The sequence below is a fragment of the Gossypium hirsutum genome, chromosome D04, assembly GCF_007990345.1.
Source record: "Gossypium hirsutum isolate 1008001.06 chromosome D04, Gossypium_hirsutum_v2.1, whole genome shotgun sequence".
Taxonomy (NCBI): domain Eukaryota; kingdom Viridiplantae; phylum Streptophyta; class Magnoliopsida; order Malvales; family Malvaceae; genus Gossypium; species Gossypium hirsutum.
The window spans coordinates 11675998-11702394 of record NC_053440.1 but is presented as its reverse complement, the minus strand read 5'-3'; the positions used below and the strand labels follow the sequence as shown (position 1 = coordinate 11702394).

The 26397-nt window shown below is 30.5% G+C and overlaps 2 protein-coding genes across 3 annotated transcripts; both read right to left on the bottom strand.

Annotated features, from left to right (window-relative positions):
• Positions 1 to 7408: 7408 nt before the first annotated feature.
• LOC107904733 (actin-58) lies at positions 7409 to 10038 on the bottom strand. Its single transcript, XM_016831199.2, has 5 exons — positions 9824 to 10038; positions 9255 to 9324; positions 8571 to 8964; positions 7730 to 8343; positions 7409 to 7643 (listed from the first exon to the last, which is right to left on the bottom strand). The coding sequence occupies exons 2-5, from the start codon at positions 9312 to 9314 to the stop codon at positions 7578 to 7580; spliced, it is 1134 nt and encodes a 377-aa protein (XP_016686688.1). The 5' UTR covers positions 9315 to 9324; positions 9824 to 10038; the 3' UTR covers positions 7409 to 7577.
• A 540-nt stretch (positions 10039 to 10578) lies between these two features.
• LOC107904734 (very-long-chain enoyl-CoA reductase) lies at positions 10579 to 13665 on the bottom strand. 2 transcript variants are annotated; one of them, XM_041091972.1, is made up of 5 exons: positions 13248 to 13665; positions 13081 to 13120; positions 11227 to 11981; positions 10871 to 10947; positions 10579 to 10661 (listed from the first exon to the last, which is right to left on the bottom strand). In XM_041091972.1, exons 1-4 carry the CDS (start codon positions 13314 to 13316, stop codon positions 10879 to 10881), a joined length of 933 nt encoding a protein of 310 aa, XP_040947906.1. In that variant the 5' UTR covers positions 13317 to 13665; the 3' UTR covers positions 10579 to 10661; positions 10871 to 10878. The 2 variants fall into 2 exon arrangements, with proteins under 2 accessions (XP_040947906.1, XP_016686689.1); XM_016831200.2 differs by having other exon boundaries at positions 10579 to 10947; positions 13248 to 13663.
• Positions 13666 to 26397: the final 12732 nt, after the last annotated feature.

Below are 26397 nucleotides of genomic sequence, written 5' to 3'. Positions count from 1 at the left end.
CGGAAATGGTGGTTTTGAAACCCCGTTCTCCGAAGGTTGAGTCTGTAAATATTATTAATTAATGTTTATGAGTTAATTTTGGTATTATATTGAATTTTGGTCTAACTATTTTGTTAATTGGATAGTTAGTTAAGGTGTAAGTGTTTCGACCCGAAAGTCAGTAATGTCGAAAATGGTGGTTTCAAAACCCCATTTCTAACGAACAAGTCTATAAATATTATTATTTTATATTTACGAGGTTAGTATAAAGTTTAATTAAAGTTTGGTTCATTAATTTTTCTATTTAGATAGTTAATTAGAGTATAAGGATTAAATTGTAAAAATTTAATCGTTATGGATTTTTAATTGGTTTAAGGACCAATTAAGAAATTGGACCATTTCTAGTGTAAAAACGGTGGTGGATGACATCTAATGTCCACTAAATTGGTTAATTTCAATTAACGTTAGTCAATTATAGTTAATTATAATTAATTATAATTTAATCCAAGTATAAAAGTTAAAATTTAAAAGAAAAATAAGCATTTCATATGTTCATCTTTTACTCGCGAATAGGGGAAGGAAAATAGGTTTTAAGAACTTAAGCATTCGTCTCTCAAATTGGTAAGTGATTCCAAGCTCGTTTCTTATCATTTTTATATTTTTGAAGTTTCGGGAGTTTGATTTAGTTAACTCATGCATTAATTTCTAAAATTGCTAAAGTTTATAAATGATGCTATTGATGAATGATTGAAGTTTTATTGTTAAATAGTTAGATTTTAAGCTTAGATATGAAAAAGGACTAATTTATAAAATAGAAATGGTTAGTTTTGAACATAGGGACTAAAGTGTAAATATTTCAAAATTTATATTAAATTTATGTAATTATAGATAGTATAGGGTTATATAAGGATGAAATTAAAATTATATTGAAAAACGAAACTTAAATGTGAAAGATATAGTTATTTTAGTTTGAGAGACTAAATTAAATAAAACGTAAAACTTTAGGGGTCATCCAAAAAATGAATTTGAATTGATATATGTTTACAATAGCCTGTTAAAATAAGTTTATAATTGATAAATTGAAATAAATTATTATAGATCAAGATTTGAATCAATCGGAAGATAATAAAGAAAAAGGAGAAATTGCATATTAGTCCTTGACACCTTGTTTGCTTGTTTTTCCAACTAGGTTCATTTGGAACTTATTATATTCTATTACATTATGTTTTAATTGTGTGTGTATACTATTTAGTTTATATATACATGTGTAATTTCGATGATTTTGACATCTAAAGGACTAAACTGTAAAGTGTGAATTATACGACAACTATGAATTGATACAAGGTATAGAATGGTAAAGAAATGTTTATATGGATTATATTGTATGTATAAAATTTTATAGGGAGATTTAATTGATACGGAAATGGTATTAAATCCCTTGTGAACTTAGTAAACTATTAGAATATGAATAACATGCCATTAGGGTTTCAAAAGGAAAACTGGTGTTGTAATAAGTGGTTAATTCGATGGCTTGAGGTCCAACATATGTTGCGGATTCTCTGAAGCTAGTGTTAGCAGCATTGAACCAAGCTAGTGTTAGCAACCTTAATCCGAAGCTAGTGTTAGCAACCGGATAATGTTAGCATATGTAATCAAATTAGTCTCGAGTATCTGAATTCAATTTACTTCAGTTCTCTAAGCGAAAGATAGAAATAGAAATGGTACTATATGAAAACGAAATGGTTGGAGCATATATATATGAATGAAATTATATGCATATGTTATAAGTTGAAAATGAACTAGTTGGTATATGTCATATGATGGAATGTTAAATGTTTATATAATTGTATTATGACTTCATGACTTGTAATCGAACTAACCCATTTGATACATTTGTTGAAATGATTATGGAAGTGTAAGGTTGCCAAAGATGCCTAAGGTAAGTTAAGTAAATTTCATATGGACTTACTAAGCATTCAAAATGCTTACTCGTTATCTCTATCTTCCTTGTAGATCTTCGGTTTAGCAAAACGTGTCAATCGAATCACCTCGGAGCTTACACTATCCAGCCACTGATACGGTAGACTTTAATTGTATTGTATTTGGTTTTGTGACATTTATATAGGTTGTGATTGTCATTACCTAAATGATAGTTAGATTAGTCCTTGTTAAATTTTAAATTTTGTAAGGTTAATGCCCACATGTGTGAAAGTTGTTCTTGGGGAATATGTTAGAGATGTTTTGAATGGCATCCAAATGGTATCTTGAGTATAGATGCATGATAATATGATGGCATGAATGGTTGAAATGTATAATTGGTTTGGTATGAGATTTACAAATAGAAATGATGAGTTTTGAATGTCAACTGAGCTATGTTGGATTTGTTGATTGAGGAATGGATAAATTATGGCATTTTGATATGTTTTAAGTCGTTTATTTGCAGGTTTATAGTGTGCCTATAAACACCATTGAATTTGAGTTGGTTTGAGCATGTAAAAAGTTTCAAATTGTGTGATTTTTCACATTCTGGTAAAATGTATCAATACCATAGGCAAAGGTATAGGTACTTTACCAAATTTTATGAAATTTTCAAACATTGGTCCTAAAAATAGTATCGATACTAGAATAAGTATCGATACTTTATAACATAGGTATTGGTGCTAAGTTCCAGGTATCAATACTTGAGCATTTTATTTTAATTTTTGAAATATCGAAGCTGGAAATGGTATCATTACCTAATATATGTATCGATACTTGTTCTCAAATTTTGAAAATTTTACAGATTGATCCTTATTCAAGCTCGGGTCGACTTAAAAGCTTTTGTAGGCTCAACTAAGGCTCAGATTTTAATTGTATATCAAGATATCTAAGTGTTTATAACATGATTGAATGTTTGAAGGATTTATTTATGATATATTTATTCATCTGTAATTTTGAATATGCTACAAATCAGTCATTGTTAAATTTTGAGTTGATTCAAGAGTGTACATAGGCTCATATAATACCTGAGAAAGGTTGTAATTGGTGATTATTGAATTGAATTGACTATGATTGTATGAATTATGTGTGAATTGAATATTAATTGTCTATTTTTACTTTGAAAATGATTGTAGCATCTCATAACTTGGATCCGGCAATTGGGTCAGGCGAGGGGTGTTATATTTCATGTGTATAATTGCACCAAATTAAAGTTCATGTATAGAATTGTACATTAAATTAAAGTTCATGTATAGAATTGTACATTAAATTAAAGTTCATGTATAATTTTGAGATATATCCCTAAAATAAAAGACTAATATTTTAAAATTTTAATCCAAATGGTTGTCCATAGCTATAGGTGTGCATGGGCCAGGTCGGGTTCAACTAAAAATTCAGGCCCGTTTGCTAGGCCCAAGCACGACCCGGCCCGAAAAATGAGCATAAAATTTTGCCCAAGTCTGACCTGGATAAAAATGCTAAAACCCGGGCCCAACCCGGCCTACCCATATTAATTTTTATATAATTTTAAAAAATATATAATACATCAAAAATACTAAAAACATCAAAATAAATATTTCCCAACAAATTGAAAATTTTAAAAAATATGTATACTTAAATAACATTAAGATAGATGCAACTTAACAAGCAAATGCCTCTAAAAGAATAACAAAATTAACAAATGTCTTTAAAATAATAACAAAATTAACAATAAAATAAGTTTTATACAATATCCAAAAAATAATAACAAAATAGTAGCAACATAATAGTAAAATTGTAGCAAAATAGGGAGAAAACAACAAGAAAATAATATTTAAAAAAAAAAACAGATTTTTTTGTCCTTTAGTGAATTTGGGTCGGGCCCGGGCCCTGATGCCTTACCTAAGGCCCGGCCTGTTTAAAGACCCATTTTTTAAACGGGCCTTATTTTTTGTCCAAGCCCATTTTCGGGCCTATATTATTGCTCAAACCCTCCTACATTTCAAGCGGGCCTTTAGGCCGGGCCGGGTGATCCGACCCATGAACAAGTCTATCCATAGCAAAGTCATGAACTTTACGCCTTAATAAATCAATTTAATTTTTATTTAATTAATATTTAATTAAATAAGAGTGGAATTATAGGGAGAGTTGGATTTTTATTAAATATTTAATATGCAAAGGCAATGACTTTACGCCTCAATAAATTATTTTAATTTTAATTTATTTAATATTTAATTAAATAAGAATAGAGTTACACAGAGGGTTAGATATTTATTTATTATTTTAGGTATAATTACTAATATTTAATTGATAACACTCTAGAATAACGTATTTTTATATATTAATTATGTATTTATTCTGAGTATGATCCTGCTAATTTGAGCTATTTATGATTTTTTATCTCATAGGGACTAAATTTGAGGCAAAAGTAAAATTAAGGGCCAAAAGCGTGAATTTAGAGATAAAATGGGCCAATGTGCGACAGAAGAAAAAGTTGGTGCTAAAAGTGCAAGCATGGAGGACACAAGGGTTGAAATGCAAAAAGAAGAAATTTTACTCTATCAAACTCTATTTTAATTATATTAGGATAATTAATATTAAGATAATTATTAAGGATTATTTAATTTTAGGATTTTATTTTATTTATCTTTATTTATCTTCAATTAAATGTATTTACCTTTTGGGAGTTTAAGTAGGATTAGACTATCTCCCCTAGCACTATAAATAGGGGGTGAAGTGACTCAAAAGGGATGGATCTTTTTCTGTAAACACTCTCTTCCCAAAAGTTTAGGCTTTTGTTCTTCTCATATTTCCTTTCAATAAAATCTCCATTTTTATTTTATTTGTTTTCTTTTCCACCACAACCATGAGCCACTAAACTCATCTAGCCGAAAGTTGTTGATATTTCCCAAAAAAGATTCTTGAGGCTTAGATTTTGTACTTAGCCTCTTTGCTGAGTATTCATCATTTCTCCGCACTACGGGGCTAACACTTCCGTCCATGTCCTTTATGAAGTAAGCTTTTCAACGTATGCAAAGGTGGCTGCTTTGTATGTTTTGGAAAAGTTTCACAGTCGGTTCGTTAGCTTATTGCGTCAGAGGTTAGCGAGCCCAAGAGACAAAATGGCGTGGGATTCGTCATTGAGAAGCGTTGATCTAGCATAAGATGATCCCACAGAAGCGATTGTTGGCTAGAGTTAGGTTCCACTAAATCGTAAGTCTAAATCCTTGGAGCTAGTGGTCGTAGGCGTACTCTTCCACTATAACTGGTTTATTCGGTTTGGGAAGGATCATCTAAAAGCCGAGGAGTGAACCCAAGGCGAAACGAGACAACTGGAGGCTAGAATCTCCCATAAAAGTTTCCTTTCTTTCAACTCTATTTTTAATTTCTCGAATTTTTTATTCAATTTTCTTAATTTTGTTTTTATTTTATTTTTCGTTTCCAGATCCAAACCTTTAATTCTGTTTTTTTTAGGAACGCAGGTTTTCTTGGGCAAGATTCTGCCGGGATTTCACGGAACAAGATATTGTGCAAATCCAGTCCCTGAGGATTTGACCCTATTCTCCTTTTACTATTCTTTTTCATTATTTATTAGGGATAGGATATTTTTGGTGCTTTCAACGACCGCATCATTAATTTTAATTTATTTAGCATTAAATTAAATAAGGGTGGAATTATAGAAAGTGTTGGATATTTATTAAATATTTAATATTTTAGGTATAATTACTATTTGAATGATTAATTTTAAAAATTTTTGAAGACACATGTCACTATTTACCATTTTAAAGTTGGTGTTTATATATATATATATATACAAAGAGTTTTATGCACTTTTTTTTTATCATCGATTAAAATTAAATCTATGGTTAAAATTAAATATCAGGTAGTTAAAAATGACAATTATTTCTTTCCTTTGCATTATTATCATCCTTTTTATTATTTTTATTTTCTATTTGAAATATTCCGTTAATATCTAAAATATTTTCCTCTCTGAATGAATCGGTGGACAATACTAATATCGATCACCAACAAACTAATATTGGATCAAAATCATTTTGGTTGGTGACCGATATTAGTATTGTCCATTAATTCACAGAGAAATGAATTTTAGATATCAATTGAATCTTTTAAATTTGGACAAATAGAAAATTAAAAAAACGGAGGAGATGATAATGATATTTAATTTTAGTATTGTTATTTTTAATTAATTGATATTTAATTTTAATCATAGATTTTAGAAATAGTAAAATTTAATAAGTGAAATTTTAAAATTTTAAAAACTATAAATACTAACTAAAAATGATCGAAGATAAGGGTAATTATTTGGTGCACAAACAATAAAAAAATTTTATTCCACAAACAAGATTAAGATTTTATCACATGTCTTATTTATTTTAAAATTTTAAAATTTTTTAATACAAATAAAGAAACTTGACTCCACTACTAAAATTAAAATTGTATAGCGTAAAATGGTCGGGATTTAGAGGATAACATTCATTGGTAGCTGTCCCTCATGTTTGTGGTGCAAGTGCAACCTGATCTTATAACCCTAGGCCTAGGTTACGTTTTATACCATTAGCTATAAATATATGAATTGGTTGTGAATTGTGGTGCATGGATCTAATTTCAACGCATAACCAACCAAATAAGGACACAACCAAAGCCACCCAAAACAGATATAAGTTGTATGTATGGAAACAAAACCTTCCAATCTGTTTACGTCAATATTTGTTTAAATTAATATCTTTTTTTATTCAAATTTAGAAGGTTTAAAGGCTCCAACCAATATTTGAGCGAGAAATATATACTTAGTTGTTTAAAAAAAATTAAGAAAAGATATATATATATATGCATGTTCAAATAACGGTCTACTATTTGTTGCCCCAGAAATTCGAATTTAGATGAGTTTTATAAGTGAACAACTCTTGACCACTAGGTCAATCACGAGATTTTAAGAAAAGGAAGAATTATTGGAAAAGTGAACACGTGAGTTTTATACACTATCAATGAATAATAACATGATACTTTAACATTAAATAAAACAAAACAATGTGAAGAGAGTATTTAATAAATACTAATAATTTTATTTAAACATTAATTATAATAAATATTGACAACTTCGGTCTATAGTATTTTTTTATAATTAATTAATTATTAATATGGTGGTGTGTGGAACAAGTGCGGGCACTTACAGGAACATCATGAGAGCAATTAGTGTGAACGCAAAATTATGAACCTTACGGGTTGGAGCTAGAAACGTTGAGATTGAAGTAAATAGGGTTTATGTCTAATAAGGCCCCGTTCGCATCTCATGTCATATTATGCTTAATATTATTAGGACAAGATTGAGTAGTCCCTTTCATCTTCAAACGCCCGCATACTCATATCTAACCTTCATGTAAGATAGTGGAGACAGTATGCGATGGAAATTATAGTAAAAAGAACAGAAAAAGTTTGTCTGAGATTCAAAGAATTGGAACAAAAATTAAATCACTGGCTTTCTCAAAGTTCATTGTTTCACTCCAACATGAAAACACACAGAAGGATAACAAAGCCATTAGAACAAAGCAAAGTTCCAAGCTGCATCAAGAAACAATGAAACAGTACTTCTCTCTTTCATCCTATCCCCATACCAATAACATTTAGAAGCATTTCCTGTGGACGATCGCTGGACCTGATTCATCATACTCGGCCTTTGCAATCCACATCTGAAACCCAAATATCGACCAAATAAGCATGCCGCATTATCAGTTATATATATACATATATGCAAATCTGAAGTCCAATAACTTACTTGTTGGAAGGTGCTGAGGGAAGCCAAGATCGAGCCTCCGATCCAGACACTGTACTTTCGCTCAGGTGGAGCGACAACCTTGATCTTCATGCTGCTCGGAGCGAGTGCCGAAAGCTCCTTGCTCATTCTGTCGGCAATACCCGGGAACATGGTTGTACCACCACTAAGGACAATGTTACCATACAAGTCCTTCCTGATATCCACATCGCACTTCATTATTGAATTGTATGTAGTCTCATGGATGCCTGCAGCTTCCATACCAATCAAGGATGGTTGGAAAAGCACTTCGGGGCATCTGAAACGTTCAGCACCAATGGTAATAACCTGACCATCAGGTAACTCATAGCTCTTCTCTACTGATGAGCTTGTTTTTGAGGTCTCTAGCTCCTGTTCATAGTCAAGGGCAATGTAAGACAACTTTTCCTTAACGTCTCTCACAATTTCCCGTTCGGCTGTGGTGGTGAAGGAATATCCACGCTCAGTCAGAATTTTCATCAAGTAATCAGTGAGGTCTCGACCAGCCAAGTCAAGACGAAGAATGGCATGTGGGAGGGCATAACCCTCGTAAATAGGCACTGTGTGGCTGACACCATCTCCCGAGTCCATCACAATACCTAACATAAAAACAGGCACAATGATGTTACATCTCTCATCTCTCATATACCAAAAAAATATGTTCAGCATTAAATTTAATTCAATTCCAACCGTAAACTTCCAAGGAGTTCACCAGCCCTCCAAGCCAATTCAAATTGGAAAATTTTTTATGCACTAATAGCAGGTGATAATCAAGAATCAAAACAGACAGTTGAAACTCAATGGATGGATCATTTATGATTCTTACCGGTTGTACGACCACTGGCATAAAGTGAGAGCACGGCCTGGATAGCTACATACATAGCAGGGGCATTGAAGGTCTCGAACATAATTTGGGTCATTTTCTCCCGATTAGCTTTTGGGTTAAGAGGAGCCTCAGTAAGGAGAACTGGGTGCTCTTCCGGGGCAACACGAAGCTCGTTATAAAAGGTATGATGCCAAATCTTTTCCATATCATCCCAGTTGCTCACAATACCATGCTCAATAGGGTATTTCAAAGTCAAAATACCTCTCTTTGATTGAGCTTCATCACCAACATATGCATCTTTCTGGCCCATGCCAACCATCACACCGGTGTGACGTGGCCGACCGACGATGCTAGGGAATACGGCTCGGGGAGCATCATCCCCAGCAAATCCAGCCTAAAACATAACATTTTTACAGTCAAATTACATCATATAAAAAAGCATAAACATCAACCTTAACTGATATAACGCCCAAGTATTGGAAACACACACAAATTTCCCTCACTGCAAATCCAGCCAAAAACATAACATTTTAAGCTCACTTATACCATATAATCTTCTTCTTCTTCTTCTTCTTCTTTTTTTAACTTATCTCATATAGAAAAGCATAAACATTAATCATAAAACTAAGTATTAAGAAAACAAGACAAATTTCCGACAATGATAAGAGCTTTCAAATGATTTACCTTAACCATTCCAGTTCCATTGTCACAAACAAGTGGCTGAATATCCTCACCTTCTGCCATCTTCTACAACCTGCTATATATATAGCAAAAGGAAAACGTTATCTTTAGGGATGAATATACAACCTAAGGAAAAAAAAAAGAAAGAAAGAAAAAGCTCAGATTCTCCCATAAATTCCATCAATGGAATCTCAAATTTATATCAAATAAAATCAAAATAAAAGTCAATCTTTCTGCAATTTAATTATATATTTATCCATTCTTCCTTGATTTTCTTTCTTTTTAGGTCTATAAAGTCAAAATTCAAGCATCCTCAGATCCCATCAAGGAACTGAAATCTAAAGCACCATCACAACACATCAGCCAAGGGAAAAAAAACTACATCAAGAACACAAATTAGATCTTAAACACAAAAACAAAATAAAACCAATGCTTGAAATGGGATTGTGTTTCTTTATTTCGATCAAAACAAAGAAAAACCCAATTCATAAAAACAAAGCAAAAAAACAACCCAGTTAAAAGAAAAGCGAGAAACGGCCGGCAGATCCAACCAAAGGGCAAAAAGAAACGACCTTGGGAAAATCGAAGGTGTGTTTGATGGGGAAGAAAGCGAGGATTAGAGAGATTGAGGAACTGGTTCTTTGAAAGTGAGGCAAAGTGAAGGCTATGAAATGACAGGAGTATAAGAAGGTGACGAGAGTGAATGTGGGCCGTTAGATTTTTTTAGGAATGAGAACGCGTCATTGGGCTCTCAATATTCCACTCATTTCCCACCCTTTGATTTATAGTAACAAAAATGATTTTGGTTTTTTAGTGGAAAATACAACAAATAATTTTACTTGGTATTTTTCAAAACCTAATAATAATTCAAAATATAAAATAGTGTAATACAATGGCAGCCATTGAAAGTAAATTATCCATTCAAGTATTCTATTTTTGAGGTCCTATTTTTAAAGAAATTTATTGATTGAAGCATGTTACATTTTTGTGGTTCTATTTTTTCTTTAAAAAAATCACGGCATTCAATAAAAGAGCTACACAATTTTAACTTATTTTTTGGTCAAATAGCTGTTACACTAATGAAATTAGTTGTCAGCACCAACCTTTTTTATATATTATATGGGTTAAGTCCTTAAAAGCATTGTAGTTACCAACTTAAATAGTTTTAATAAATTATGAACAAGTATCAGTCAAGATTTATAGGTGCATTCATTTGCAAACATTGGAAGTATAGTTTTGCTTGCTTGGAACGTTAAGCGTGTATTGATAAGTTTCACAATCACAATTTCTTCATTAAACTTGTTGGTTTGGACAAAATTCGAGAGTAGGAATCCAACTTCATGTATGCGAGTTGCAGTCCGAGGACGGGTTTTTGAAGTTAGCTCAAACTTTGATGCCAGTAGTATCAAGCTGATTGAATGGCATCAACCTTTATCAATTGAATATTTATACAAAAAGAAGGATCATCCTAATGCATATCAGATACATTACATTATCTAAACTGAAAACAAAAATGAATTCCCTGGTCATCTTATGTTCGTATCTGACATGAACTCGAATCCATGCTTCTGGAATGAAAACTTAATACTGAAAAAAGTCCAATGAGTAGGAGGTTTTACCCGTCATTCTACAGGAATGGGGGAAGAATTACCCATCTGCGCGGGTACTTAGGCCTTCCTTCATTACCGTCAAATAGCTGCGAGGAACAAGAAGTTAAAGGTAAGGGGAAACTTTAAACCGAAGACATGATAATGAGATTAACAGAGTTGATATTCTATCTATTAACAAGACATGAACATATAAACAATAACCTCCAGGCGAAATCCGAGTTCAATATAAGAGATGCACATGCACTCACACGCAATGTATACTAACATATAGAATGTTATATGCAGAAAGCATATTGAAGGAAACCTTAATTGTCTGCACGAAACCTATATGATTTAGTGGTTCAACTGTAAAGCTATGGAAATACCTTCTTCAAACGGCGGTGCTTTGCGAGGGCCCAATTGGTCATGATAGAAGTAGCAACTACGAGAAATACATAACCTGCAACAGTCTGCGTAGCAATATTGAAACCGAGCCATTGGTAAATCTCTGTAGTGTAGTTTGCACATGTCACAATGTTGAACACAAATCGATGAGGAATTTGATAGCCTCCGCTCCCATCAGGGTTTCGTAGATTCTTCAGTATGATATGACAATATAAGTTTGACAGTTGACAAACCAACCCAAATCCAAACCCTATCTTCATTTGAAGATCACCAACAGGTGTGTAAAGTGGGTGGTTTACGTAGTAAGCTATGTAAGAACCAAAGAGCCAATAATAAGCACAATTCCGGAAGACATTTGAGAGTGGAGATGTTGCATGGCTGAAGCGGTGGACAAAGAATGTTTCCATAATACGTTTGAGGTAGTGGAAACACCAGTAATATACAGCATATGTTTGAACTGGGTGGATCACACGATCCTCTCCATAACCAAAGAACTTGTACACTGGAAAGTAGTAGAAGATAGGATAGAGGATCAAAGGACCCAAGTATTCAAAGAAGAAAAGTGTACTATACGATACTTGCGGACCCAGATCCTTGAACACTACAGTTAACTTGTTCTGTTTTTCATCAGAGTAATCTTTGAGGCTCTTCTTGTAGTTAAGGACGACAGGTCTCTCCTTTGATCCCGGAGGTACTGGGAGTGTTAGTCTTTGTCTTGAAGGATAAAACTTTTTAGCTAGTAATTTAACATTTGAAAATGGGGTTAATAAGATTCTTATGGCCAATGAAGCTGCCTACAAACATACTATCAGAAACACATCTAGGAATCACATTTGGGGGTTAAGGGCTCAAATTCCAAATTCATAGCAACAAGAAAAACAGGCAGAAAAGCAATGATCACCGCTATTGGTGAGTTTTTCTTTCCCATCAATTTGAATGCAACTCAAAACATATCACTTCTACAAAACCATTAGAAACTTAAACAGGATGAAGAATTCAAACATAAAATCTACCAAGGATTTAAACAAAAATAAAAAAGCGTAACTGAGTGGAAAGTTAGTGACACTCAGTGACTCCGTAACCTTGCACATGAACTAGTAGATGCCAGCAAATCACCCTAGATGTAACATACAATGCTATAATTATTTAGACCAACGAAACATGGAAAAAAAGAGAGGCTTAAAGCTATTAAAACATGAAACATAGTAGGCATCTTTGTGTATGCTTACATGAAATATATAAACCAATTTCTAGGCTATCGTTACAAGCTCGGTAAACAGTAATATGACGCTTATCTATCAAATGAATATGACGCATACCTTCAATTATTTTCGTTATCTTAATCATATAATTAGAAACATAGGCTGGATAAATATATATAAATGTTATATGCAGCAGAAAACCATAATTTGCATTAGCAATTTAGTGTTGGTACATGTCATCTAGAAGCACACACAACTAGGAACACAAAAGGTCTTCAATCGCAACGATAAGTGTCCATAAGGAAACATCGCCTTATCTGATGTTTCAAGTTACTTCCTCACTCAACAACCAAGTACATTAGACCATCCATGCAATGCAATGCGCAAATGAAAAGATAATAATAACCGAAACTCTAGCGCCCACATGAAACAGGAAAGAGTAAACAAAGCACATGAATCAAGAGAAAACCTTAAACAAAACAAGAAGATTTTCAGGGAATCTCCCACAAAAATTTAAATGTTTTCCCAAAGCAGAGTTATAAGTTCTTCCTTGTTCTGATAAGAACTACTTAATTGGCAAACAGAGTACGTTATTAAGCTAATTTTAAAGTACTAATAAAGCAAAGTACTTACTTCTCTTGTAAATTGCCTCCTGCAGATCAGCCACAGTAGCCTACAGAAAATAAAACACAATAGAATCAATTTATTTTCCTTCATTTTCCAAGCAAACAATCAGCCGAAAACTATAAACACACATAAAATAAAATAAGATAAAACCCAAGAAAGATAAGAAGGGATACTGAGTCAGGAAGCTCGAGGCCACCATTGATGAACTCTCTTCCACTGCGTGAAACTAGAGTGACCTTCATCCTATAGAACAAAACAAAAGATACCCAAAATTTGTTAGGGGGAAAGGAACAGACCCTTGGAAGCTTTTTGTGCACGGAGATCTCGAAGTTTATAAGTTGAAAAAAAGAAAAGTGAGAAGGTGTTTGTGAGTTGATGAAGAAATGGTATTAAAGGCGTATGGTTTGAAGGGGGCCTGACGATCAGTTTTAGTTAGTCCAGGTTTCAACAGAGGTGATGTTCACACATCATCCATCTTGCCTACAAAATTACAGGTCAGATTATAATTTCCATCACGTACCACCTCAAATTATTCCGATGTCACGGCCAATTGTAAAACTCTTCACAAGTTAAGGAAAGGTCTAAAACCAATATTAAAAAAGCCAACAAATATTCATTCACTATTTTTATGTACTTCACTGTACTCTTTATAAAATTAGAATTTAGTCTATATATATTTTATTTTTAGGAATTTATTCTCTATTTTTCAGATTTTAAATTTTAAATTTAATTATTAACATTGTTAATCTTTTTGTTAAATTTATTGATGTGACATTTTGAAGTAAAAAAAATTCTATTAGTAACCATGTAACTAAAAATATGACGTTGTAATTAACCTGAATTAACAAAAAAAAATTAATGATATTAATAACTAGACTTGCATTTTTAAATTAAAAAAGTAGATGAACTAAATTCCTTAAAATAAAAATAAAAAACCTGAATTATAAATGTATGAAATGTATAAAGACTTAGAACCTATTTTAATCTAAATATTTTGTTTTTTTTATAAAAAAAAGGCCATTATATATTAAAATAATTATCCACTTCATGAAGGCTATTTCTTTTTCTAAAAGTCCAAAAATAAAATAAAAATTTCTGAAGAGGTGAAATGTGGTTTTATAATTATATAATTTTAAAATTCCACAATTTTTGAAAGAATTAAATTGTAGAATTTCTATTTTTAGAGTAGTTAAATTAGAATTTTTTTTTGTGGAGAAAAAATAATTTTACATTTTAAAGTGATTATTACCAATAATTTCTCTTTTTTCAGTGCAGGACTCTTTTGCTCTCTAATTTAATGGTTAAATTATTATCCAAATTTAAAGGCTTGGCCAAAATTTGTGAAGGATTTGAAAAAAATATTAAGTTCAAAAAATTAACTTCAGCGAAAAATTAGATCCATTTAAAATATGAGTCGAGTTCAAGCTCAAACATTCTAGTCTTGAATTTCATTTGGCCTGATCCACTTTTTAAATTTGTAATATTTATATTATTATTTAAGCTTCAGCTAAGTTGGTATCACTCTCAACCAGGTTATCAACTCGGTTAGAAAAATTATTGAAATATTCTTTCGTAATTAAACTAAATTAAATAATTTAAGAGTATTTTTAGTCTTTTTATTTTAAAAAATGTGCATATGATAGGTTTAGAACTCGAACTATTACATTAGTAAAATATTTAATTTACCACTAAGTTAAAATTTTATTTTAATAATTTTATACATTTCATTTCATTATGCACACTTTATTATTTCAATCTATTGTATATCTATACTTACTATTATTTGTAAGCTCCTAATTAAGTTGGTGTCACTTTCAACCGGGTCACCAACTCAATTAGAAAACTTACTAAAATGCCCTTTCTTAATTAAATTATATTATATTATTCGAGGGTAGTTTCAAACCTTACTTTTCGTTATTTATTATATATGTTATTTTTAAACAAACATTTGTGATCTAAATCCATAGTTTCCACACGCATACATGTGTGATAGGATTTCTAGTATTATATTATGTTATTTTCATACATTATGTAATTTATAACATATAAAAATTAAATCTTTAGTGATATATAATATTATAATGTACATTAAAAATGTTAAGTTCAGTATTTATATAAATTTAATAAATGAAAATATATAAAAATTTTAAATATTAAATATAATATAAATATTTTCAAAATAAAAAATAATATGGGGAAGTAAAATGGGTCAGGATAAACTATTTACAAATATAAGTAATTTTGAGCAAAATTTTAAACTCATATTTTAAACCGAATAAAACTTGAACAAATATAAAATATTTTAAACCGAACAAAACTTAAATAAATATAAAATATATTAATATCACATTTAATCTAACTTTATCTCACTCGTAAATACTTCTACCTAATGTGGTCAAGCAATTTATTTTTTTTCCCAGAAATATCCGCTTATAGCTGTATTTCTTAAGCTATTCACTTCCCATATAACATTTTATTTTAATTTTCACTTCTTTTCCCACATTGTAGTGGGTATAACTTTTTCTTTCTTTCTATTTCCAGTTTCTCAAGCATTAATATTACTTTTTTGTTTTTAAGTTAAATTATTTAATTGGTAACTCAAGTATTAATATTACGCAACTATAAAAAAATTTCAGTTTCATCATCAATATTATCGATATTAAATTAAATGATGCGCATTTTCACTAGTTGGCATATTAAATTAAATTTGAATGTCGACTCCTTGAAGTTTTTCAATCTATGAGTATATGCGCGTTTTCTTATATAAAGTCAATAACCCTTTTGATGGGTCCTTTATTGATGCATATTTTAAATGCTCATGACCTAGTCCGCGATGAATGTTTGAATTTGTCTCACCCTTAGTTTTCATTGTTACAAAATCGAACATTCGAATACATTCTTTTAAAAGTTTGTTGTCTTTCTATCTGAAATAGAGAAACCTACTCATAAACAGGTTCACTAGCTTATCGAATGAATGGATGGATCCTTTTGGTAATGACAAATACCAAGTTCTTGTGCCATCTCTTAGTGTCATTAAGAAGGCATGACACTTTAGTGCATTAGAAGCACCAAGAATATCCATTCGATTATTGTAGTGTGTCAAGTGATCCTAAAGTCGCCCTAACCATTATACATTTCCTTGGGTAACTTGAACGTTATGGGCATATGTTGTGCTACTACCTTAGGAGTTAATGGCTCGTTGAAGTAGTCTCATTCAAATTCAACGGACTTCAATTTGTGAAAGCATTTCCTTTCTTAGGGCTTGCAATATCTGGTTTCGAAAAGCTCTATTTGTTGTTGTGGATTTTGTATTTGTGCTTGGTATATGGAGGATTCAATGTTGGGTTTACATGAAGCCTTAGGTTGCGTTGCCTATTAGGGAAGGATTGGACAATTTCTTCTTATTGAACCTCAAGTAGAGGATTTTGTTGTTGAGGGTTTCTGTTTGCCATGAGCTCTTCTAAAATTCTTATTTCTTTGATTCACTTCTTATTGCCACTCCTATTAGTATTCTCATCTTTTCTTACAGCTCTATAAATTGTTATGAACCAGGTCCTGTGATCTTTGCTCACCCTGAGGGGGGCATTGGGGTTGCCTTGAGGGGTGGTGGGTTTGCTAATTCAAGTATTGAGTATAATATCTAGATAGGGATATTGTGATACAGGTTGTATAATATAGGTAATAGGGATCATACAGGTTGTATGGATCATAGCGATGGTTTATTGTGATTGTTGTTGAGGATATTGTTGTCTGTGCTAGTTTGAGCCTGGTTTTAAGTCGTTTGAGGTTGGTCTGAGTTTGTGGGTCTTGCTCTCGTTTTTCTTCTTTTCTAGGAATACTTGGAGTGAACCATGTTTATTCATCGCACTAAATGTTGATACCAAGAAGTACCGTAGAGATCGCAATTGGTTCACCTTGTTTGGGTGGAGAGCCGTCAGGTGTGGATGGCATTCAAATCTTACCAAACAATATTGTGTTTTGCTTAGGACATGGAATACGTAAGTGCTATTTAGTTTCCTTCTACGCAAATAGGCTATGTGTTTCCATGGTTTTAAGTTTGGTCATTTCAACATGAAGATACCAGACGACGTGGGTGTCTCACACACACACATTATTGGTTTTGTAAATGGAAATGCATGCAGTGGTTCATGCAAAACGGGTTTAAGGTGTTTGATTTTCAAAGTATGAAAAATGTTTATAATGCATGATGACACGTGAGTGCATTCCGTGCAATTATTTGGGCTACTTCATGCATTTCGTGAACTTAAGATGGTGTGCAGACACGGAACTACGTCCTGGCCCCTTGCCATCTCTACTTTTTTTCTCTTATATACATTCGTAAATTTAAATACGAATATTAAATTCTTTATTTTCTCTTAAAAATGTTAAGTAAAAATTATAAATTTGTAAATTTTATGCTAAGAGTCAATAAAACAATGACAAATCTTGATTTCAATTTATATTTCGCATTTTTTCCATGGTTTCATCTCGAATGATGTACATTTGTATATATTTGATTTTAAAATTGTTTATGAGTCGGATCGAATCATAACTTAATTTCATTAAAAAAAATTAAAATCAAGTTTATTTTCAGAAATTTTTATTTATTTTTATATTAATATTTATATGTTTTTATAATTAAATTTAAATTAACAAATATATATTTTATTATTTAAATTGAATTTGTGTTAGGACGAATTAAGTCGAGATATAAAAATTATTATCCAAACTAAACAGACCAGACGGGTTGTCCATGGACATTACTATTAGGTAGCATTTGAAAAATGGAATTTGGATTTAGATTTTTAATTTTTAGCTTTGAAATTTATGATTTAAGAATTTATTATTTTTAAATTTTTTGTTTGGTAATTGAAATCTTTGAAATTTAATATTTTGAGTTAATCCAAATTGGATAATTTAAATTTAAATTTGGATTTCAACTAATTATAACATTTAAAAATATATTTTTTTAATTTAATTATTTAGGAGGATTTTGAACATTGTTGTTTGAACCAAACGGATCAGTCGATAGGACCAGGAATTGGTCAAGGTACTGGTCTGGAGAAAAGTATTAGATCAGTTGACTTAGGAACCTGTACGGATCAGTTGATTGGGCAGTTGAACCAATTTTTTAGATATTTTTTTATATTTTTAATGATTTATTTAATAGAATCAGACGGACCAGTCGTACCAATCGAATTGATTAAACCAATTAGACCAGCAAACTAATGGCTTAATCAGTTTGACCACCAATTCTATTTTGAAAACTTTGATTTTGAATGAAAAAAAAAATCTTTTCCACTTTGTTATGAACAATTTAGGATAAGATTAATTGTTTTTGTATCTTCTTTCAAAAAGTTTTTTTTAATTATGCATTAACCAACAAAATGTAATTTTCTATTTTATATTTTTATAATTTTTTTGGGTTAAAATATTAATATGAACTCTCAACTTAAATTAAATGCATGAAGCTTCGTCCTTGTTTTTAGAATCGGATCAACTGGTCAAATCAATTGTATCAGAAACTGACTATGGTACCAGTCCAGAATAAGAGGGGTCAAATTGGTTGATTCATGAACCAGTTGAATTGGTCGGATCAGCCGAATCGATAGTCAAACTGATTTTATCTATTTTTAAATATTTTTATTTTTAATAATTTATTCAATCGAACAAATCTAATCTGTTGAACCAAAAATCGGTGGTCTGAAAATTAATTATTATAAGTAAAATTAATATTCAATCTCTTACATCATTTCATAATTGAAACTTTTTAAAGAATATATTCTCTTATTACAAAAATACAAACTACAGAGAATACTCACTACTCATACCAGAGAATATTTACTATTCATGCCAGAGAATATTTCCTGTTCACTCGTTTTTTTCTTATAGGAAATATTTACTGTTCACTCCAGAGAATATTTCCTGTTCATCTTCATTCACTTCTTTCTTTTGCATCATTTTTTCTTGGTCCTGGTAATGGTTATTGAGGTGGTATCATCTGCAAGATCCACGATTTTGATTGAAGACGTTGAAGATTTCTCGTCTTCGGATTCAAAATCCATTGAGCTGAGCATTTCAACCATGAGTTTTTTGTATTCCTTCTTGGTATTGGCTTGAGCTAACATCGCACTAGCTGTCGATTTTGCTTGAAGGAATTTTGTTGTGGTTTGATTCGGGGCTGCGGACTTACATAATCTCGTATTCTTATTGAAAAAATTATCCAAATATTTTGAATCATATTTTTCATCACTAAATTTGTCCCACCAATTAGTTCTGAAGTTTCAAACTAATAATGGAATTCCAGTATATGGATCTTGTTCATAGGAGTAATTCCAAGAAACAATCCAAGAAATGCACAATTTTGAGAAAAAATGGATTGTTCTGTAAATGTGTTTTTGGTCTGGTTCAGGTTGAAATTTGTCAAAGAATTTGGACTATAAGTTTTGAATTTTTCTGGTAGGATCTCGAAAGATGATGGTCCATACCAATTCCTCTTGGAACCAGTTTGGAAATTTGAATTGGGTACCGTATTTGAAATATATAAGTCAAGAATGTATCATATGTTGGTTGTTCATTAAGAAGGCATTGTACCATGTCATTTGGTAATCCCAATATATGAAATATGGGTGGTGGTCAATTTTGGTGGTAAATTTGGCTAGAAATTTCTTTAGAGAATTTGGGTTTTCATCCCAATCCTTTTGGTCAAAGAATTTTTAATATTTGGGCTGTTGAATGGGTAATAAAATTTGGATCTTTTGGGTCTATATAGTGTTTGAACCAGTATGTTTTCATAATATTGCTGGTGTTTTAGAGAATTTGGGTTTTCACCTAATCCTTTGGTCAAAGAATTTTTAATATTTGGGCTGTTGAATGGGTAATAAAATTTGGATCTTTTGGGTCTATATAGTGTTTGAACCAGTATGTTTTCATAATATTGTTGGATTTTTTAGAATCCAATGGCTTGAAATGTCATCCATTGAAATGTTCTTTTGCAAGTTTCATCCTCCATAATAATAATTTTTTCAAAACTTTTGTTTGGAAAATATTGTGAGGATTTTTATATAGCAGTCTGTAAAGACACTACTATTCCTTTTGGAAAAACATCTTGAAGAGATGTCTCTTTTAAAATATTTTTGAGAGTTTTTGGTTTGTGCACCAGCAATTTGCTTGAGAGGAGTTTCCTCTTTCATTTGAGAAAAGGCCTGTAATAGGCCAATTTAGCCTGGGCTCACAAAAAAAAACTCAAAATAATAAAACAAAGTCCAAGTCCAATCCAAAATTATATCATTTGGCCCGATTGGAATGACCCATTACTTGAAAAGGTTGAAGGTCCATCTATAAGCTTGACGCATATGGAAACATAATGTAACACCCCTAACCCGTATCCTTCTCTAGAATAGGGTTATAGAGCATTACTGGAGTTTACAAATTAATTTTCAGACATTTCATTTCATCAAGCATTCATATTTATGACCAATTAAAATCAAAACATTTATGAGCTAACATTAACCAATTTAACTTATACAAGTCATTATAACAAGAATCAAATCATCTAAAATTACCAATAGAACCAATGGATAATGTGATATATCTCCAACAAGCTTCCAACTCAATCGAGCTTCCGATAATCATTTAAATGCATCAAATAATTATACATATTACCAATAATAATTCGATTCCAATAATAAAACACACATATATATAATATTAATTACCAAATAGCATTCACTTCAATTAAAATTATATAGAATATAGCTCATACGAGCTCACCGGACTAAATTGCAGAAATACCAAAATTCAAGGACATTTTGGAAATTTTCTATTTTTCTCATATTTCCACCCAATATTGTTCTAAATTTCATTCAATTTTGTAATTTAGATAAATAACCAATCCATTTCATGAAATTTGGTCACTTTTTGACATTTTTACATATTTACCCTTAAAGTTTCACATTTGTTCAATTTAGTCCCTGGACCTAAAACATGTAAATTGGTCATTTTTAATGAAAAATCATGCTAGTTAAATAATCATATAGTTTCCTCCTCCTCCTCTCCATTCCACATCTTTAATGTATATAACATGCTTATAGGTAACATTATCTATAATTTCACCATTTACTTATATAAATTCATTCAAAGTTGTCCACTTGAGTTGTAGTTACTAAATTATTTATATCTTGAGATACAGAACTCCAAATTAAGATCCATAAATTTTATCTGAAACTAGACTCACATATGTTCTTACCATAAATTTTTTAGAATTTTTGGCTTAGCCAATAAGTACAGTTTATTCTTTAAAGTCATCCCTATTCTGCTGTCTAACAGTTCCGACTCTTCTTCACTAAAAATTAATTATCTCCTCGTACAGAATTCTAATGATGTTTCCATTTATTTATATTGAAAATAGACTCATTAAGTATTTAAAAATATAAATTTAAGCCTCTAATTATTTTTCTCCAATTTTTTATGATTTTCCAAAGTCAGTACAGGGGAACCCGAAATCATTCTGACATTGTCTCACAAAATTTATTATATCTCATGATTTACAATTCTATTGCTTACACCGTTTCTTCTATAAGAAACTAGACTCAATAAGATTTAATTTCATCTTTTATTCATCCTCTAATTAGATTTTCACAATTTATGGTGATTTTTCAAATTTAACCAACTGCTACTATCCAAAACTATTTTAGTGCAAAATATTGATTACTAAGTTTATAACACTCTTATTTTCCTTCTCTACACTATTTCTCTTCACTTTCTCTTATTTTCTCTTCACTAACATATCAAGAACATAAAACCTTATATAATAAAACCCTACATTAACATCAATTTCATACTTTTTCAATAATATCAAACTCAAAAATATATTGAAATCTTGATGCTCTTACCTTGCTCAATTGATTTCAATCTTTAACTTGATTTTCTCTCTCCTTCAGTCTCTATTTCTTGAATCTAACTTGATATTATAGCTCCCCATAGTCTCCTTGTTATCTTTCTCTCTTGATGGATATGAAAATTCTTTTGATTTTTAGGTAAAAATGGTAATTTTTTTTGAAGGAGGGACCAAATTGTAAAGAAAGAAAAACTTTCTTTCTTTCTCTCTTCTCCTCACGTTGGATGCATGGAAGATGATGGGTTGGTTGGTTTTTTTTTCATCTTTCTTTCTACATATATATACTAAACAATAAAATAATAAAATATTATTTAAAATCAAATTAAATATTAATAAACTAATATTTATTTATTTAATCTAAAATATCTCCAACATCATCATTATCTTCTAGATTTCTCTCTCTTCTAAATGACTATTTTGCCTTTTATGATCTTTTAAAATTTCATCCTTGAGTCATCACTTAATTTGGTAAAATTACGATTTAGTCCCTCAAAATTTTTCACCTTTTTCAATTTGGTCCTAATCCATCCATTTTTCTTAGTTTCTAGATCATTCCACCCTTAAAATATTTACACCTTTGGTCCTTCAACTTTTTTTGTATTTATACTTTAACCCCTCAAATTTTGAATATTTACTCTTGACCCACAAAACTTTTCTCACTTTTGCGATTTCATCCTTTCTTGAATTAATATGTCATAATATACTTCCCAATGTTGACATAACTCAATATTACCCTTTTTATCACTTTATTTCCTTATTTTACTATACCAAGGATAATATCTTACTGTAGAAATTTTCAAAATATTACATTTGTGGTCCCAAAACCACTGTTCCGACTAGGCCCAATTTCAGGCTGTTACACATAATCTTCAAGGATATGCAATCTTAGATATGATATGCAATCTTAGAATATATGATTTTATAATCTTAGAGATTTAATTTGTAGATACCCTTTAATCTTAGCCGTTAATGTAATTAATCTGTACCGTTGGATTTTGGGAGGCTCAACTATAAATAGAGGCTTTTCCCTTCATTGTAAAAGACTGAAGTTTGAAGCAATAAAAATTCTTAAGAGCATTCACTCAAATTTCTCCCTCTCTTGCGTTCTTATTTTCTGTGGCTTGTTCTTATTTTGTTCTTCGTTCATCTTCGTTTCTTTTTAAGTTGCTTTCATTCGAGTTGGATTTTGGTGGAGGAATTTCGTTGACTCTTCATATTGTGAGAGTTAGGCTGACTTAAGCGTTTTTTTTAACCTTTTTTATTTATCCATTTAATTGTTTAATCATTAATTATTCTTTTACTTTTATTCGTTTATTTATCCATCAACTTTCTTATTTACATATTGTTCATTTATTTAAACATTCTTATCATTCTTTTATTTTCTTCCATTAATTATATGCTTTATTTGTTTTTAATATTATGTCACAAATGTTGTTTATTTTTTTAAAAACTCATGTTATAAATCATCTATTTTAAATTGTTTGATTATTTGCTTTAAATTTTTTTTCCATATATTATCAATTGCAATTTTTTTTATATACCATTTATTTTTAAGATGTTTTTTTGTATAACTTGTTCTAAATTCCTTATTACACAATATTTATTTTTAAACTCATTTATATATTATTACTTTATATATTACCTATTTTCATTTTTTATATATTATTTATTCCAAACTTATACGTATATTACCTACTTTTTTATATATAATTTATTTATTGATTTGTATATTGTTGATTTCAAATTTCTTTTTCCCTTATTATTCATTTTCAAATTCATTATTTTTTTGTTTACATTTTATTTTGCCTTATATTTTTTTATACTCTTTGTTTTAAATTCATTGGTATTTGATTATTGATGCTAGTATTTAAATAATTGCCATTATGTGTTTTATAAATTGTTTATTTGTATTTTCATACTGCCCTTTTTTTTTATCAAAGTTTTTACTTATCGTTTTAATATTGCGTCAATTTTTCTCAATTTTAAAAAAGAAAACTTTTAAAAATAAGGCAATATTCGGTACTTTGGAGCTTTGAGAAAATCGTGCCCTAACTTACTGGGTTTCGATTTTTTTATCCAAATAATCAAATATCCTTTTTAAACTTTAATGTATGAGACAAGCTTAGTTTCAAGGGTTAAAATGTTGTATCCTAACTTACTGGATGTGACATCTTATTACATCGGGACAAGGAGGTCTTAACATCAAATTCAATTTATTCAGGTTTTTAAAGAGGATCGTATTTTAAAATCTTTTCAAATTTTCGACAATAGGACGTTAATTAATCAATTAGGTACCAATTTTTGGGAGTTACGAGGGTGCTAATCCTTCCTCATGCGTAACCGACTCCCGAGCCCGTTTTCTCGAATTTTGTAGAACAAAATCATTATTTTAATAAATCAAAATGTTTTATTAAAATGATTAATCTCAAGGTGACCCGATTACACCTCGAAAAAAGATTGGTGGTGACTCCATTTTCGTTTTAAAAGTCGACCCTATTTTTCAAAATAAAAATGGTTTCAACAAGGCCAATGCCACTTCTGGAGATTGAGAAAGGGACTCAATCTATTTTTTGATTTGAGAACCAATTTCATTTGGATCTTGTGCATCTTGAACGAATGTATTTTTGGAGGATTTTGATGAGGATGATGGTCTCTCATTTTCTTCTTCATGGCAAATTTCATATCATGACTTAATTTGTTTTGAGGAAATTTGGGTTTTGGATGACTCTCCTATTTTTCCTTTTTCTTTGTCTCGAAGTTTGGGTAGCATTTTTAAAGAAACTCTATGGTGAGAAAATCAGACAAAAAATTAGTTTCTCCTTTGATGTATTCAATATCAAAATCAAATATCCTCAAAAATGTCTATCATCTTGCAAAAATCTGTTTTGAGGCAATATTTTGAACATCTTTTTGTAAAACTTCTTTTGCGGATTTGCAATCAATTCATAAAAGAAAATTTTGATTTAATAAATCACTTTGGAATTTTGTAATGCATAAAACAATTGATAAAATTTCTTTTTTAATAGTACTATAATTTTGCTGAGTTGGATTCCAATGTTTGGAAGTAAATTAGATTATTTGCTCTTTTACCCCTTTAACTTGTTTTAGGATCTCACCTTATCCTATTTCAGAAGCATTTGTTTCTACTATCTTAGGGGCATTTGGATCAGCTAAATATAAACAAGGAAGCTTAGTAATTTTTTTTAATCAATGAGATAATATTGGTGTGGTCATTTATCCAAGGTTGTGGATTCTTTTTGAGCCTATCATATAATGGTTTACATAATTTGCTAAGACTTTGATAAAAGTCTATGACATAATTGAGGCTTTATCAAGGAGTTGGTTTGGGAATTTGCTAGCAAATTCTATGGACCTTTCTACTAGGGTAATGGTTCCTTGGGTAATGTAATGACCTAAAAACCTTACTTTGGTTTGGAACAAACTTATCTTGGATTTAGAAACTACTAAACCATTATTTTTATGACTTTTATAAAGATGAATAAATGTTTGAAGTGTTTTTCTAAATTTTCTGAAAACGCCAATACATCATCGATGTATACTATTGTGAATTGAGAATATTGGTAAAAAAATATTATTCATTATTCTTTGAAATTCGGATGGAGCATTTTTTAATCCAAAAGGCACGGCATTCCATTCATATTGTCAAAATGGTATAGTAAATGTTGTTTTGTATCTTTCTTCTTCTTTTATTTGGATTTGCCAAAATCCTGATTTCATGTCAAATTTTGAAAAAATATTTGCATTGTAAAGTTTTTGTAACAAATATTTTTTATTTGGTATTAGGTACCTAACTCATTTTAAGGTTTGATTGAGAGGTCTGTAATTAATTACTAATCTCGGCGTTCCTCTTTCGAGTTCTGTATTTTTTATTACATAAAATGCTAAACAACTCGAAGGAGAACTGCTTTTCCTAATTAATTTTTTATTAAGAAGATCTTGTATTTCTTTTTTATAAAATTCTTTCATTTCTTTGTTCATTTGTATTGGCCTTGCTTTTGTAGGTATTTGTCTTTCATCAAAATTATTTTCATATGGTAATGTTACTTCGTGTTATTTCCTATTCCAAAAAGTATTCGGAATGTCAAAACAAATTGTTGATTCTATTTCTTCTTTGATTTGATTTATCCTTTTTTGGACTTCTCTTTTTTTTAATTGTTCAATCAATTTTTTAAACATATTTCTTCATTCAGAAAAGAGATTTGTTTCTGTTTATGATTAATTAAATTATTGATTTGCCCATTATAGATTGATAAAGATTTGAATATGTTAAGATTTCTTATTTTTGGTTCTTCTACAAAAGGGAATTCTACTTTAGTGTTTAAAACTTTGGTAGAGATGGAATTATTTGTTACTTTATATAGTTTGAGTAAGGATATGAATGAGGTTCCTAATATGACGTCTTG

Coding starts and splice junctions, on each gene's coding strand:
- LOC107904733 (XM_016831199.2), bottom strand. CDS start 9,314: ATGGCAGAAGGTGAGGATATTCAGCCACTTGTTTGTGACAATGGAACT. Junction 8,965..9,254: donor ATGGAACTGGAATGGTTAAG/GTAAATCATTTG, acceptor GTTATGTTTTAG/GCTGGATTTGCTGGGGATGA. Junction 7,644..7,729: donor CCCTCAGCACCTTCCAACAA/GTAAGTTATTGG, acceptor TTTGGGTTTCAG/ATGTGGATTGCAAAGGCCGA.
- LOC107904734 (XM_041091972.1), bottom strand. CDS start 13,316: ATGAAGGTCACTCTAGTTTCACGCAGTGGAAGAGAGTTCATCAATGGT. Junction 13,121..13,247: donor GCCTCGAGCTTCCTGACTCA/GTATCCCTTCTT, acceptor TATTTTCTGTAG/GCTACTGTGGCTGATCTGCA. Junction 11,982..13,080: donor GGAGGCAATTTACAAGAGAA/GTAAGTACTTTG, acceptor TTAAATTACTAG/CTAAAAAGTTTTATCCTTCA.